The following is a 15,673-nucleotide window of genomic DNA, read 5'->3' as shown; positions in this document are numbered from 1 at the left end:
TGATGCTTATTATTTCTTGTAGCAGTAGTTTGTCGCATACACAGCAAGCAGTTTTGCATTACTATTGTCTTCCCGCCCGTGGTTTGGGCTCGGAGGTACCACGACAGGACAAAGAAAGATGGATTTACGAAGCACAATATATTCCACCTTATCGGCCGACCAGTCAACGCGACAACAAGCAGAGATCGCCCTTAAGCATGCCGAGTCGAGCCCAGGGTTTATCCTGGAGTTGTTGAGCCTGGTCGAGACCGAGCAGGACTTGGGAGTACGACAATCAACCGCCATCTACCTCAAGAATCGAGTCTCACGAGCATGGCCCACCGAGAATCCCATACACCAACCCATACCAGATCAAGATCGGAAACCCTTTCGCGACCGCCTCCTTCCCGTCGTTGCAAATTCTCCGCCTCAGATTCGTTCACAACTCGTTGCGATCCTTCAGACGATACTGCAAAATGATTTTCCGAAAAAGTGGCCCGAGTTTATGAACATTACAGTCCAGCTACTGAATGAACAGAACGCGAATTCAGTATTCGCTGGCCTTCAGTGTCTTCTGGCAGTATGTCGAACTTACCGTTTCATGACGGGTCAAGAGAGGTCGAACCTGGACAATGTGGTACATGCTGCCTTTCCGATGATCTTGGCCATTGGTGGCAGACTGGTAGACGACACGAGTCTAGAGGGTGCTGAGATGTTGAGGATGGTGGTGAAATGCCATAAACACGCTATATATTACGAGCTGCCCAAACCATTACAGACGCACGAGGCGACCGTCGACTGGTGCACGTTATGCCTGAGAATTATTACCAAGAATCCCCCACCACATGCCTTGGCTGAGGATATTGACGAGAGGGAACAGAACCACTGGTGGAAATCAAGGAAATGGGCGTATGCGAACCTAAACCGCCTCTTTGTAAGATATGGCAACCCAAATGGACTTTCAACGGACTCGAAAAAGGATTATGAGGCCTTTGCGAAGAATTTTATCACAAACTTCGCCCCCGAGATTATGAAAGGCTATCTTACAGAAATTGAAAAATGGGTTGGTGGTAACTACTGGCTAAGCAAACCATCACTCTCTTATACAATGATCTTCTTAGAAGAATGTGTAAAGCCGGCTGCGACGTGGGATCACCTGAAGCCACATATGGACGTTTTGATCAAACATCTGATCTTCCCTGTATTATGTCAATCAGAAGAGGATTTGGAAATGTTTGCTGATGATCCGACCGAATACCTGCACCGAAAGCTGAACTATTATGAAGAGTCAAGCTCTCCTGACATGGCTGCAACAAACTTCCTGATCGCCCTCACCAAATCGAGAAAGAGTCAGACCTTCGCAGTTCTGTCGTATGTGAACGAGGTTGTTACAAGATATGAGTCGGCCCCTGACGACCAGAAACTGCCGAGAGAAAAGGAAGGCGCTCTGAGAATGATCGGTTCTCTTGCCACTGTTATTCTAGGCAAAAAGAGTCCTATCGCTGATCAGGTCGAGTACTTCTTTGTCAGGCACGTATTTCCAGAATTTCAGTCACCACACGGCTTTCTTCGAGCGCGTGCCTGTAACACCTTGGAGAAGTTCGAGCAATTGGACTTCAAGGACGAGAATAACCTGCTCCTCATCTATAGCAATATCCTGAAATGTATGGCGGATCAAGAACTGCCTGTTCGTGTCATGGCTTCCTTGGCTCTACAGCCGCTCATCAGGCACGAAATCATCAGAACAGCTATGCAGCAAAACATCCCTCAAATCATGCATCAGCTTCTGAAATTAGCAAACGAGGTCGATGTTGATTCCTTGGCCAATGTCATGGAGGACTTTGTTGAGGTCTTCAGTGAGCAACTCACACCTTTTGCCGTAGCACTATCCGAACAGCTACGAGACACCTACCTCCGAATTGTACGGGAGCTGCTTGAGAAGAATGAGGCCAAAGCCTCCAACGGTGATGCGCCTGAATATGGTGAATATTTGGACGACAAATCCATTGCTGCATTGGGTGTTTTGCAGACAATTGGCACACTTGTGCTCACACTGGACGCATCTCCCGATGTCCTCATGCACTTAGAAACGATATTGCTGCCAGTCATCCAAACGACTCTACAGAACAAACTCTATGACCTCTACAACGAGATCTTCGAGATCATCGACTCATGTACATTCGCCTCGAAATCAATATCCGATACCATGTGGCAGGCATTCGAGCTCATGCACAAGACCTTCAAGGAAGGCGCAGAGCTTTATCTCGAAGACATGCTTCCTGCTCTAAACAACTTTGTATCGTATGGCAATGAGCGACTCATACAGCACCTACCATATTTGACTGCCATGGTGGGAATGATAGAGGACATCTTTCACGATCCCAAGGTGGGAGGTGTTGACCGAATCTGTGGTTGTCGATTGGCCGAAGCTCTTATGCTACACCTGCCGGGCGGATCTATGACCCCATTCCTGCCTAAATTTGTCGAACTGGCTATGCAGAAACTGGTTGAGCAGAAAAACCCAGTGAAGAGTTTGAAAATACATTTACTGGAATTGGTAATCAATACCATCTACTACAACCCAGGGCTCACTTTAGCATACCTGGAGCAGAACAATTGGACGAACAAGTTCTTCAGCATGTGGTTTGGCAGTATAGAACTCTTTAGGCGCGTGCACGACAAGAAGCTATGTATTGCGGCGATCTCAGCTCTGCTTGCAATCCGAGCAGAAGACGTCCCTGGTTCTGTACAAACCGGGTGGCCTAGACTGCTGACAGGAGCGACATACATGTTCAAGACCCTGCCGGCTGCGGAAAAGCATCGTGAGGAAGCCGCCAAGGCCGACAACGAAGGCGACTACAGCGACGATATTTATGCTTCTGAGGACGAAACCGAAGACTGGACGGAAGAGGTAAACACGCAGCAATGGGGCGGTGTCAACGCAGCTGAAGTACCAGATACGACAAAAGGCGATATCAAGGATGAATCGCAGGCTTATCTGGACTTCCTCAGCGAGGAGGCCAAGAAATTCGGCGCTCTAGCTGAGGATGACGATGACAGCATGATAGACGAAGACAACTTTTTTGAAAGCCCACTCGATAAGTTCGACCCCTACACCACATTCCGACACGCCATGACCATGCTGCAACAAACTCAGCCACAACTTTACGAAAGTCTGACCAGCGTGCTAGAGCAGAATGACAAGGACTTCTTGCAGAGGACGTTGCAACCACCGGTACAGCAATAGTAGAGTGATGTGACCAGAGACTGCAGTTCCAACGAGAGGAGTGAGAGAAAGCATTGGAAGCGGACCAGGCTGGTCTTCACACATATGACTTTGAAGGAGACACTCGACTTCAGTCAACGAGGCGCGATATCAGTACGACAGTTACAATGGATGCATTTCAAGGATTAGGGCCAGCGCTCTTCCGAAAGAGATTGGATTAGAGCTAGAACGTGAGCAGAGCCAAGTGTTCATGAGACACAAGTTCTGCTCGTAGCATAAAGACATCATTAATCAGATAGTGACTGAGCGTACAGTGATTGATTACTGGTTTGTGTACAGCATGTAGAAGTAATGCTGTATGACGTCATAGCTCTTCCTTACACCATGGTTCCTACCTGCCTTGCTAGTCCGAAACATATCACCACGACAATGTGAATGACCTTAGCACAATCCTAACAATGTCAACTCACGCGAGTAGGGAAGCCAAAACTCGACAGGGAGGCCCTGACGTGTCTGCCTCGAATCTGTTTCGACTCGATGGCAGGACCATAATCAGTATGTGCCGCTGAAGTGGGCGGCTGATATAGCTAAGCTCTTTCAGTGTAAGTTTTCTCGATAATCACCAGGTGCAGCATTGACAGGGACTTTAGCACTGGCGGCGGCGGTGCGATGGGTTTGAACGTTGCAGCCGCAGTACTCGAACAAGGTGGTGATGTTATCTGTATAGATCGCATGGTTGAACCATTGCCAGATCTTTGGGGTACGCTGTGTACTTCTTGGTCGCCGGACATACTGTATACTGACGCCTATTTCTAGCTAGAGCAATGGAGCTTTCTGACACACATAATGGACAGTTGTGGTACTACAGCTGTGACACCACAGACACAGACAAGATTCTCCCACTGTTCGAGGAAGCGATCTCGAGGACACGATATCCCTTACGCGGCTTTGTTGCCTGTGCAGGCGTATCCGATGGCGGCAGCTCTATCGACTTCTCCATGGATCGAGTCAAGCGGTTGCTGGATGTGAATGTTGCGGGTACTTTTGCTTGTGTGCAAGCGGTAGCGAAGATCCTGCAAAGGAGGCAAGATTTATCTGCCAGCTGCGTACTCATCGCCAGTATGTCGGGGCATGTAAGCAATAAGGTATATCCCATCTCAGCTTCCTGGGAAGCAACACTGACGTCTTGATAGGGCGTAGATACAGCGGTGTACAATGCGTCTAAGTCAGCCGTCCTACAACTTACTCGCTCATTGGCTGCCGAATGGGGTTCAAGACCTGGTATGCCCCTGGTTCGTGTCAATTCTGTCAGTCCTGGATACATCCGAACTAGGATGACCGAAGAGACGCTTGCTGAGCCAGGCATGGAGAAGCTATGGGAGGAAGGCAACATGTTGAACAGATTAAGCTACGCTGACGAGTATCGCGGGCCCATAATCTTCTTGCTGAGCGATGCGAGCAGTTTCGTTACAGGCGCTGACCTTAAAGTCGATGGGGGTCACACAGCATGGTGAAACAAAAGAAATGGTATGTTAACGAGAAATCCAATTGAAGCTCTATATTCAGCGCTTGATCATATACAATTAGCGCCCAGCGCTGGTCGTCCGTCGATGCCAGTTCAATACATGTTTACTATTCTGTCCACGGTATACACTTGACGCAGCTCATCTAGGGCATGTACATGTCCTCCATCCGATGCGACGCAGAGGCCTCAGAGGCCTTGCCCCAAGACCGAACTCTTCGAGCAGGTTCACCACTCCTCTTGCCGAAAATCGATGCCACGGAATTGATGATCGCCATCACAAGAGCCATGAACCCAGCAGCCTGAACCAGACGAAAGAAATGTCCGCCCAAATGCTCCTCGTCCGTACCCTTCTTGGCCAAAAAGCTCAATACATCAGCTCCCAAGAATAAAAAGCATGCCGACAACACAAAGAATCCATGGTTGTTACCGAAATGTGGCCAGTGCGTGTTGATCTTATCTCTGAGGAGCTTGACCATTGGAATCTCGGTGACGAGCACGCACATGGCGAGGAGGATGATGAAGCATTTTTCTGCTAGATCGAAGAAGTTGTAGTATCCGATGTCACCGCTTAGGTTGGCGGTCTTGGCTAGGAGGGAGCCTGATGCGGCGATGCAGGCTAATATGCTTAGGATGTTTAGGCATCGGATGGCGTTTAGGACGATGTATTTAATATCGTATTTTCCCATGATTACCTTTGCGCCTGTTTTTGCGAGAAAGAGCATTCGGAACTTGGGGGGAGGGTTTAAAATTGAAAGGTGTGGTTATATACTGAGCTGGTTTGGTTTGTTACTGAGTCGAGTGGTATGCGTTTGTATGGGAGGGAATGGCTGACGTGCTACAGGGCGAAGACATGGTTAAATGAATCTTACGAGGTGGCTCGATCGTCACAGCCATACTATTGATACGACAACAATGGGCTATTTTGAGGTGAGTCGCTCTGTCAGTTTAGGTAGGGCATTGTCACCACGATGAGATGTGAGAAGTATTGCTTTGTTATCGGGGCTCCGGAGTCAGAACCCCGAAGTTCAGTATAGCCACTGACCCTGAGCCTCGAGGTGAACAAAGGAAACAGAAGGTTGAGATTTAGTTAGCCAGGCTGTATCCGCGCAATGTCGAGGATGAGGATATCTGATCTTCCTTTGCTGGCGACAAGTGCATGGCTAACTATCAGACGGACTGATCTGCTTCATCGAAGATGGGGAATGTTGGAACATCAGAATAATATGGTTGCATGTCAGTCAGCGACGAGCCGGGTCACAGGCGTCCACCAGAGCCGTTACTACTCATATGGGGGCGTATTTCAACCCCCATCTCTTATGCGTCCATTACTTGCTTGATGCTTTAGTCTGCCATAAGAGAAAGAGCTCGAGATAGCGGTGTTAAGAAGCCGCCCAGCTGTTCTCCCTGCTCGAAGAGAGTTGCCTGAAAGCTTGACCCTTGCAACGCGATATGGAAAACACGCTTTTTTGGCATCCGCGAATTCCGGCGTGTCAGTGGGCTCCGGGGTGTATCCGAGCGGCGAACGAGATAACGTCCAATCATAATGGCTAGGGATAAAGCGCTAGTGTTTGAAAACGAGTTCGCGTCTGTCGTAGTTGACCCAACCAAAAAAATTCCCACAGGAACGGAGACTTTGTCGAAGTTGAGAATGGATGATATTTGACATAACGCTGTACTTGAATGCTTTGGATCTTGTTCTTTGACACCGCAGAATCTGAAGATACGTAGTGTCAAACAAAGGACTAGAAAGCTCATTCGAGATCGACGAATTATTGCAATTTCGCAAGATGAGAGGACGTATCTAACGTAATCCGGCTAGTGAAATCCCCAGCTTTTGCGTCAAGCTTCGTATTGGTTGGGGTTCGGCATCGCTCCTGCTATCTACCAGCTTAGGGCGGCCCAACAAATTTATCGATACTCAATACGAATTACGAAGAAGACGCGAACACCGTCTATGAACTTCGAGCGTAGATCTCTAACGTAAAAAAGGTCACAAGACACCTTCACCGCCTTACAATTGCTCTCAAAACTGGCTTTCAAGTCAACTATATCCGGCTTCAAGCCACTGTGCTACCTGCAATACCCTGAGGCTTGCGAATTGCATTTTCCCAGAGGTTAAGCCGAGCGAACGGAAGCGCGTTTGGAAGGAACACACCACCGTGTCTACAAGAGCAATTGTCCAGAAGCGCCTTCGCCTCGGCAGCTAGCTTAGTGACGACAAGCTTGATATCCCCAGATTATCTTTTTCTTTGTCCCTGGCCAGCGTGGAAGATTTAATTGCCCCGTCTTTCTTCTCTCAATAACTTTTTGTTGCAGCACTTTTTCCTCGCTTCACGGCCGCCAGGTGTACGTCAGTTATACTCAAATCGACCAATTGGACACTGGCAACACGCCGCGGCAATATTTTACAGCTTGGAGAAAGACGTTTCAGGAAATCAGTCAACTTTGGCCTTCTCCGCAGCACGACTATTCTCGGGTTCAGGTCTTGCATCCGGTTGATCGCCGACCTAGAACTACGAATCTGGCAATGCATCCTCAAGCGAATAAGGCAATGACGCGCACCATCATCCTTGCAGGCGCACCAGAGTCCAATAAATTAGATTGGAATGAGAAGTCACTCTTGCCTGCTGAGCACGTCGAAAATGCCAAACCACGCGGTAGCATGGACTCTACAACAGGATCCGACTCAGATGAGTCTCTGACCATGAACAAACCTTCCATACCGAAATGGCGACGACTTGAGATGGAGAGGTTAAAAATGCGACCTATTCTGCCGAAACTAAATATCGACCCTCCACCTACAGATATCGAGATGAGTATACCGGCAGAATTCCTGGAGACGAGTGAATTGGTTGCGCAGGAATTGTTGAGTGAGCCCGCTGGAAGTGATGTGAGTACAGAAGACTCGAGGCCATCAGTGGATTCCAGCACTCGAGAATATGAGCCAGAAACTCAAGCCTTGGCCGACTTTTATGATCATTCCTTTTCGATACATGAAGCAATACCTTCGTCGCAAATCGAGTCGCAACAATCGATTACGCCTGGCACTCCAGTGTACGAAAGCAGCGATGATATGTTTCCAGAGCAGCCAAGTACACCCGGCGGTATAATACGCACGTCGTCGCATAGAAGACTGTCGCAAGCACCACGACCCAGGAACCTTACTAATCTCGTTAACATACCCAGCGCAACGTACCTGGATTCAATAAACCCTCAAACCAAGACGGTGAACCTCATTGTTGGTATCGTCTCTATAGCACCCTCGAGAATCGTCACAACTGGTGCAAAGTTTGGAAAGCCAAGACAGGTGGAGCTGATTGAGTTGTTAGTGGGAGATGAGACTAAGACTGGGTTCAGCATCACGATGTGGCTACCAAGAGAGATGCACGTAAACTGGAAAGATGGTGCTCAGGAAAAGCCTGAAGGCTCACGATCAGTGCTCCGTCGATCACTGAAGGCAGTACAAATGCGGGACGTGGTACTGATACAAAACGTGGCGCTAAGCACTTTTCGAGGCAAGGTCCACGGACAAAGTTTACGAGGCGACGTCACAAGGATTGACACTCTCTTTCGAAAGAAAGTCGGCGACGAGGAACAAGTTGGCTGCTACACGGCACAGAACTTACGAATGGCGACTGGCAAGGACGCACAGATTCTCAAAGTCAAGCGAGTGAAGGACTGGATGCTTGACTTTGTGGGCGAAGCACCTGATGCCACGACTACCAAGAAGAAAGGACGCAGAGTGAGGATGATGCCTGACGATACCCAATGACCCTTGCATTTCTTGTATCATCAATGAGCATGACTGCAGCATTTTAGCTTTTGATTTCAGCGTTCTTACTAGCAAGCGCGCGAGCGAGCGAGCGATTGTGTGGAGACGGAGTGCGATCTGTCTATACACATGGCGACGAGAGTATATGAATGGACGTGCGACATTTTACTGCTGTTCTATATGTACTACCAGACACCAATATACCCCCAAGTACAGCAATGATGTCCTGTTAGGAGGTCATGATAGTGATGTTCTTCAATGTTATTGCGCTTGAGCTGCGCAGATGTCAAAACTGAATTAAACTGTGGGCTGTGTTGATGACTTCAATATTTTGCGGATTCGGACTTCATACATTCCCTTCTTGCTGACTTCTTCTTTGCAGCCTTTGGTGACCTGTACCGTGGTCTATGTACATGAGCTATCCTTTGCTACTGACGCCTCCTTAAGCTGGCCGTGTATTGTTTGCGATCTGCCCTCTCGACCCTGCCATCTATGTGTTCATAGTCCACATAACTTTAGCACTTGCAGCAACAGCACGTCATCTCCTTGCTAGCCGTACGCCAGTCACAGTCTTCTCAGAATTGTAATCCTCCTGAGCGCTTCCTAAAATGCAAGAGTGTTCACTGACACATAATGGTCGGCGTTGCTTCCTCGAATGTTGTCAATCGCCAGTTTCCGCTTTGACCTGATCACAGTATTCCTCGTAGTCTTTCCAGCTCAAGAAAAGTGTCTAGCTAATTTCCATCCACGGCCTCAGTGTCTCTTCGAGGACTCGATCTTCCTCCAGGGCACGCTTTGGATCATACGCATGCAGCCACGTGATATAGTCCGACATGACTGCCTGGAGACTATCAAGATTTTCCTCGATGTTTACAATGCCGCTTGGGAACTTTAGAGCCAATTGCTTGACATGATGGTAGAACTCCCATAGCTTGTCGACACGCAGTCGCTCCTCAGGCACGTTCCGCGCCATGGATTCTTGTTTCAAGGCGTAAAAGGCAAGCTTCAACCCAATCTGAATTTCAGCGATGTAGCCCGCCTTTTGCGAATACATGGAAGCAAAATAGATCAAGTCTGTTGGCATCTTTCTTGCGTCGAGGAAGCTTCTGTCTTCGGTCACGTAGATTGTGTCGTCGGCTTTCTTGATTACATCTCGGATGGTATCAGCAAGTGGTTTGATATCCTCTGGTGTGACGACTTGAAATCTTATAGAGATGAAATCGTTGTTGACGTCAGTTAGAGGAAGCGATTTTGCTGATTTTGACAGCACTTTAGGTCTTGCGAGTTTCTCCTCCACACTTTCCATCTTCTTGGGCACTGGACGGCCGATAAGGGTGAACCGTGTTCTGCAGTCTGATGCCTTTAGGAGATTCCTGAGCGTGTCGATGAGGGGTGTTTGTTGCCTATGCGCATCGTTAAGGAGTGCTTGAGTAGGACGGGGGAGACTTTGCCAGTCAGGGTCGTCGAAGGATGGGATTTGACCCTGAGCGTTTACCATTTGGTAGAGCTCTGTCTTGTACTTTGTGACGTTAGAGTTTTTGCCAGGACTAGCAGTCGTGTCCGTCATGGTCGCAGATGTGAGTAGACTCGATTTGGTTGAGAGAATGGAAGCGTGCGACTATTTGCTATGTATCTGTATAGCGGTTTGCGCCTGATGATAAGGAGAGACAATGGAAGTCGATCAACTCGTGAAGTGTCGAACGAATAGTATGCAGTATTTCGATAGGATTTTGAAATTCGAGGTTATTTGAATTGGAATGGGTTGCAGCTGCCGTGGGACAAACGCATGGCCTTGCTTTCACCAAATGACAGGCTCAACTGTTGGCAAGAGCCACCCACACCTTTCAATTGACAATCGCTCAATTGTGCTGCTACTTATGTATACTCTTTTTCCAGGCAATGATTTCATGTTTCGTAACAATTGTTCTGATAATGTGATTCTTCTCATTTGCATGCCTGCTGCGTTGACAAACGTGATATCTGTAGAAGACCTCATCATCATTAGTGGTCATGACTAGTCATCCAAACTAGCATGGCTTGTTAGTACAGATTGTGTTTATACAGTTCACGCGGCCGGTTTGCAATATTTGAGAATCAAATCCGTGCACTCTAATGGTCAACAAAACACCAAGCAGAACGTGAGCGAAGTAGCTTCCCTATAACCACACAAGCCAGAGAAGTACAAACTGTGCAATGGGAGGCATAGCACAATAATGTAGGGCAACCACAAAGCCTTTGTGAAGGTCTTTGCAATTGTGTATGAATGTGAATGATCAACTGGAGAGATTCTTGTAGGAAATCAATGGTGGTGCTTGTTCAAGAAACCTGCAGCAATGTATCGCCATCATCTTATAAGTCTTTTCGTATCGTCCTATTGAAGGAGCCAGTGACTATCCGTAGAACGTGAATCCTCTCTACGAGACTGCGTGGCCGAAAGCGACTGAATGAATAAACTGCACATGAGCTCAAAATCAGGTCTCACCGATGGTGTGGCAGGTGTCATGAACACAGTCTTCGCGGAAGCGTTACTGCATGTTGACGATACCGAAAGGACACGTCTCCTTTCGTAGCTTTCGACAAGCAATCTCAGTGAAGGTCAGGTGAGCGATAAATTATCGGGAGCTCTTGAAGCTGCCAAACCAAGCTTTTCCTAACTCTGGTAAAGCGTAAAATGAGGGGATGCTGGCGTGGCTTCGCTCGCTTGGAATACCCAGAAAGGGGTTGCGCGAGCTGCGTGTCTCCTGGACCCTGTTGCATGTACCTGCAGGTGGTAGGGTAGCATTTCTTAAGGTGCGACTTTGGTATATACTTGGAAACAATACGTCAAAAGTTCTATGTCATAGAGTTCTTTGCTTTACGGGTGTGCGATGCTTAAGGAGGAGGCAGAAACTGCACGTTATGGTCTATTAGGTTCTATGCTTTGAGCATAAGGTGAGCGATATACTGGCAAGGCACAAGGCCTAGTTCTAGAGCTCCTTTAACCACGTGAACCGTTGGTAGGGATTCAATTCAGAATAATTCCGTGCGGCTGCGAGATGGGAAATTGCATATTGAGGTTCTCTCGAGTCTGGGCAGCACGAGAGCGTATTGAGGCTTGACTGGACCCCAGCGGAATGACCCCGGTCCTCGATTTAAGTTGCATGAAGTGGACACAGGCACGATCCTATTCTTATCGATATGAACACAAAAGAATCGAATTGTCAGACGGAAGTAAAGATGCATACCAATTCAGCCGCAGGCCGCTCCTGTTGCAGTATTTCACTTGTAATTTACGAAACACAAATGAAGTATTTTGTAAATCGTGGTCAGATATACTAATTTTGAACATGTTGTCCTGGCATCCCCCTCTCCTTTACAGAATGAATATTTAATGTTGCTGTGGTTCCTGCAGCTCGAGGTTTGCGCTCTCTGACCACAACCGATTTGCGTATCCGTCACTATAGATCTCGCTATCTTCGATCTGTCCTTTGCAATCCAACACATTCACTTGAGTTATTCTGCTGCACCATATCCTTGACTATCCTCTTCGAGTTCAACTTCGAGGATTTCAAGAACTCTCTATATCCTTCACCAGCGTACCCCGACTACATAACTAAGCCAAGATGAAGGCAATCATTCTGTACGACTCGAGCGCCAGCAGCACTTTTCGCAAGATGCTAACAGATTATACAGCGTTGGTGGCTTCGGCACCAGACTGCGACCTCTTACACTCACACTGCCAAAGCCATTGGTCGAGTTCTGCAACCAGCCCATGATCTATCACCAGATCAAGGCCTTGGCATCAGCAGGTGTCACAGATATCGTCCTTGCCGTGAACTACAGACCAGAAATCATGGCCAAGGCATTAGAAAAATACGAGAAGGAATTCAATGTCAAGATCACATTCTCCATCGAAGCCGAGCCATTAGGTACGGCTGGTCCTCTGAAACTGGCAGAGAAAGTCTTGGGCAAGGACGACAGCCCCTTCTTCGTCCTTAACGCAGACGTCATCTGCGAGTACCCATTCCAGAAGCTGGTTGAGTTCCACAAGTCGCACGGCGAGGAAGGCACCATCGTCGTCACAAAGGTTGAAGAGCCATCGAAATACGGTGTCGTTGTTCACAAACCAAACCACCCGAGCAGAATCGATCGATTCGTAGAGAAGCCAGTCGAGTTCGTCGGTAACCGAATTAACGCTGGTATCTACATCCTCAACCCCTCAGTCCTCCAGAGAATAGAACTCCGACCCACCTCCATCGAACAAGAGACCTTCCCAGCGATCGTTAAGGATGGTCAGCTGCACAGCTTCGACCTGGAAGGTTTCTGGATGGACGTTGGACAGCCAAAAGATTTCCTGTCTGGAACATGCCTATACCTCTCCAGCTTATCCAAGCGAGATCCCAAGCAACTCGTCCCAGCCTCAGAACCATTCGTCTATGGCGGTAACGTCATGGTTCACCCAACAGCCAAGATTGGTCAGAACTGCAGAATCGGACCTAATGTGACCATCGGACCAAACGTCGTTGTCGGCGATGGTGTACGAATTCAGAGATCGGTCATCTTGGAGAACAGCAAGGTCAAGGACCACGCATGGGTCAAGAGCACTATCTGTGGCTGGAACAGCACAATCGGCCGATGGGCTAGATTGGAGAACGTCACTGTCCTAGGCGACGATGTCAGCATTGGTGATGAGGTCTACGTAAATGGTGGCTCTGTACTACCACACAAGAGCATCAAGCAGAACGTCGAGAGTAGGTCAAATATTGTCCATCACATCAAAGCCTAGCTAACATACTCGCAGCACCATCTATCATCATGTAAAGCCGCCACCCCCTCGAAACGACCTTCATCCTTCTACCTTTAACTTTCAGCTGCTTGCACAGAAGCACAGCCAGCGGTGTTCACGGCGTTACGAATACAATCTTCGTCTACGATTTGTTTGGGGCGGATTTTCACAAAAAGTGCTTGAGCCTTTTCCATAAGAGCTAGGTTGGCATTGAACATGGGTGGCATAGAGAGCATAATAGAACTTTGCCTGGAATATAATGACGGATTCAGGTGTGTTATAAGCCATTTGATTGTGATGGTCTTTATGTGAAATATCTACAAGCAATTCTGCTCTACCTGTTCTCTAGCAAACGGTGAGCTCGGCAGATCTTTCCCCCTGATATGGGTGCGCAGGTTATGCTACTTCTTCAATTGATCAACTTCAAATGTTTCTTCACAGTGTTCTTTTCCCTTGAATAGAATCAGCACGACAGCCGCTAAAAGCATTACATTCCACTCCGTACCAGAGGCCAGCCAGCGATCACTTGGATCTCTCACCAACTCAACACTCCCCTTTCCCTATCAAACCCACCTCTCAACTGCCGCTGCGGCTTCACCAACTTCCCCTGCAAAACCGTATACCGAACAATATTCTCACAATCCTCCGGCCTCACCCTCGCCAACCAAATGCCCTGTACCGCCTCCCCACTCACCTCTCCCTCATCCATCCCATCCCTCTTCCTCCCCTCCCGCCTATAAATCATCACATTCGCCGAATACTTATGCCCACCAACATGGTTAATGAAATATATCCCCACGCCGCCGGGCCGTTCGTCGTCGAACTCGCGGTAGAGGCCGAGGGGGCGGAGGTGCCGTTCGAATTCGCGTTTTAGGATCGGGGCGGACTTGCCGCAGCGCCAGTCGCGGGTTGAGTGGCTGCACATTAGGATTATGGCGCGGTGGTGGAGGGGCGTGATTCTGATGGAGGGTGGAGGGTTGAGGTGTTTGAGAATGGGTGTGGGAATTTGTGAGTTGTGGGATGGTGGTGCTAGTAAGCCATTTGAGTCTGGGTTTGGCGATTGCTGTTGTGGTCGTGGTTGGGAGTGTTGTATGGAGAGGCCTGCGACGTCAGGTGTGCTAGGTCGTTCTTCGGGCTCCTTCTGCACGACCGTTTCGCCTTTCTGTAAGGATATAGAGTTTCGTGCTGATGGCTTCGATATCGGTGTCGAGTTTGTGCTTCCTTTACTGATAATGTCGTCCAATAGCCACTTCGCCTCCTTAACTCCTACATTAGTGACGACCTCCCATCTCGGCAAGACGATACACTTTGTCCGGCCTTCATTGACATAATCTCCTCCTTTCTGACCGTCACTCGAACCCCATGCATCGTGGGCATTTCCAGAGTCCGAGCTATACGGCATATCAGAGGCACTCAGCATGAGTTTTCCGTTACTCAGATCCAGCCCTAGCTCTCCAACAGCTTGCATCAAGGAGCCTTGTTCCTCTGTCACATCCCTCACCCAGTCCGTCTTGCCTGTGCCAACGATCAGATGTGTTTCCCAACCCTTAACATGGCCGTATAATTGGTCCTCTTCGTCTATCGACCATTTCCTTGGCAGTTGTTCTGTACACGATGCACAGTCGTGTAAGCAGTCTTCGCCATCGATCTTGGGATCCGTTTGCTGGAAGAGAGACTCTGCTTGTTTCTCTGTTCTGAATTTACCAGACTCATGTAGATTTGCCGATGAGCCAGTCGGTGTTAGAAAGTTCTTAGTCCTGGTGAGCAGAGACTGCATTTTTTTGGTGATTCGTGGCACTGGATTTTGAGTAAATGGTCAGTGTGAGTGTTTCTAGGATATCTCTAATAGACGCAATCTGTGGGTTGTGCGACAGGCTGGCACCAGATGTCTCGACAAGTATTGATGATGTACGACCTGTCTCGGGCTTGACTCGCGGCAGTGAAAGCCAAGAGCGCCCGGAACTGCGACAAGCAAGAGCCACTGCGCAGTGCAAATTCCAAGTGTATCAGATAAGCGAGACAGATATGTCTGAAAGCAGAACGAGTCACAATCTCATGCCCTCCTCTACAGAATAACTGGAAAAAGAGGCAAAACGTACTTATGACAACACCTTGGGTGGTTGATCAGATAATTCTGAACGTCCGGAGTTTATCAGATCCGAAACAATAAGTGTGGTTGCCGAGTGGGCCAGCCGACGCGTCAGTGGACGACCCAGAACAGCAGCTGGTTTGTACGAGATGCTCAGTGCGCACGCCTGCTGCTCTGTCTTTGTCAGGTACAGTCCGCTGATGGGACCGATACTGTGGTATATCTGCGTCGTACAAGGTGTGTAGTAGAAGGTTGGCAACCTTGAACAGATTGGACGCAACTTCTACGCTTGTAAGAAGTAAGTTCAAAGGATGAGA

The 15,673-nt window shown here is 48.5% G+C and overlaps 7 protein-coding genes across 7 annotated transcripts; 4 read left to right on the top strand and 3 right to left on the bottom strand.

Moving 5' to 3' along the window:
* Nucleotides 1–118: 118 nt before the first annotated feature.
* NMD5 (Nonsense-mediated mRNA decay protein 5) lies at nucleotides 119–3,226 on the top strand (the record flags this gene model as incomplete). The annotated part of the gene is made up of 1 exon (XM_064894758.1): nucleotides 119–3,226. The coding sequence occupies one exon, from the start codon at nucleotides 119–121 to the stop codon at nucleotides 3,224–3,226; it is 3,108 nt and encodes a 1,035-aa protein (XP_064757445.1).
* An 803-nt stretch (nucleotides 3,227–4,029) lies between these two features.
* On the top strand, nucleotides 4,030–4,719 carry LTR64_000372 (uncharacterized protein; the record flags this gene model as incomplete). Its single annotated transcript, XM_064894757.1, has 2 exons — nucleotides 4,030–4,338; nucleotides 4,399–4,719. 2 exons carry the CDS (start codon nucleotides 4,030–4,032, stop codon nucleotides 4,717–4,719), a joined length of 630 nt encoding a protein of 209 aa, XP_064757444.1.
* A 154-nt stretch (nucleotides 4,720–4,873) lies between these two features.
* On the bottom strand, nucleotides 4,874–5,624 carry LTR64_000371 (uncharacterized protein; the record flags this gene model as incomplete). Its single annotated transcript, XM_064894756.1, has 2 exons — nucleotides 4,874–5,430; nucleotides 5,600–5,624. The coding sequence occupies 2 exons, from the start codon at nucleotides 5,622–5,624 to the stop codon at nucleotides 4,874–4,876; spliced, it is 582 nt and encodes a 193-aa protein (XP_064757443.1).
* Nucleotides 5,625–7,281: 1,657 nt separating this feature from the next.
* Nucleotides 7,282–8,502, top strand: LTR64_000370 (uncharacterized protein; the record flags this gene model as incomplete). Its single annotated transcript, XM_064894755.1, has 1 exon — nucleotides 7,282–8,502. One exon carries the CDS (start codon nucleotides 7,282–7,284, stop codon nucleotides 8,500–8,502), a length of 1,221 nt encoding a protein of 406 aa, XP_064757442.1.
* Nucleotides 8,503–9,232: 730 nt separating this feature from the next.
* On the bottom strand, nucleotides 9,233–10,069 carry LTR64_000369 (uncharacterized protein; the record flags this gene model as incomplete). Its single annotated transcript, XM_064894754.1, is given in 2 exon segments — nucleotides 9,233–9,985; nucleotides 9,998–10,069. The coding sequence occupies 2 exon segments, from the start codon at nucleotides 10,067–10,069 to the stop codon at nucleotides 9,233–9,235; spliced, it is 825 nt and encodes a 274-aa protein (XP_064757441.1).
* Nucleotides 10,070–12,104: 2,035 nt separating this feature from the next.
* MPG1 (mannose-1-phosphate guanyltransferase) lies at nucleotides 12,105–13,267 on the top strand (the record flags this gene model as incomplete). Its single annotated transcript, XM_064894753.1, has 2 exons — nucleotides 12,105–12,121; nucleotides 12,175–13,267. 2 exons carry the CDS (start codon nucleotides 12,105–12,107, stop codon nucleotides 13,265–13,267), a joined length of 1,110 nt encoding a protein of 369 aa, XP_064757440.1.
* Nucleotides 13,268–13,802: 535 nt separating this feature from the next.
* LTR64_000367 (uncharacterized protein) lies at nucleotides 13,803–15,044 on the bottom strand (the record flags this gene model as incomplete). The annotated part of the gene is made up of 1 exon (XM_064894752.1): nucleotides 13,803–15,044. The coding sequence occupies one exon, from the start codon at nucleotides 15,042–15,044 to the stop codon at nucleotides 13,803–13,805; it is 1,242 nt and encodes a 413-aa protein (XP_064757439.1).
* Nucleotides 15,045–15,673: the final 629 nt, after the last annotated feature.

This window comes from Lithohypha guttulata (genome assembly GCF_036872675.1).
Source record: "Lithohypha guttulata strain CCFEE 5908 chromosome Unknown scaffold_1, whole genome shotgun sequence".
Lineage (NCBI taxonomy): Eukaryota > Fungi > Ascomycota > Eurotiomycetes > Chaetothyriales > Trichomeriaceae > Lithohypha > Lithohypha guttulata.
Note: the sequence above shows the minus strand (reverse complement) of the source record. Positions and strands in the feature narration are given on the sequence as shown.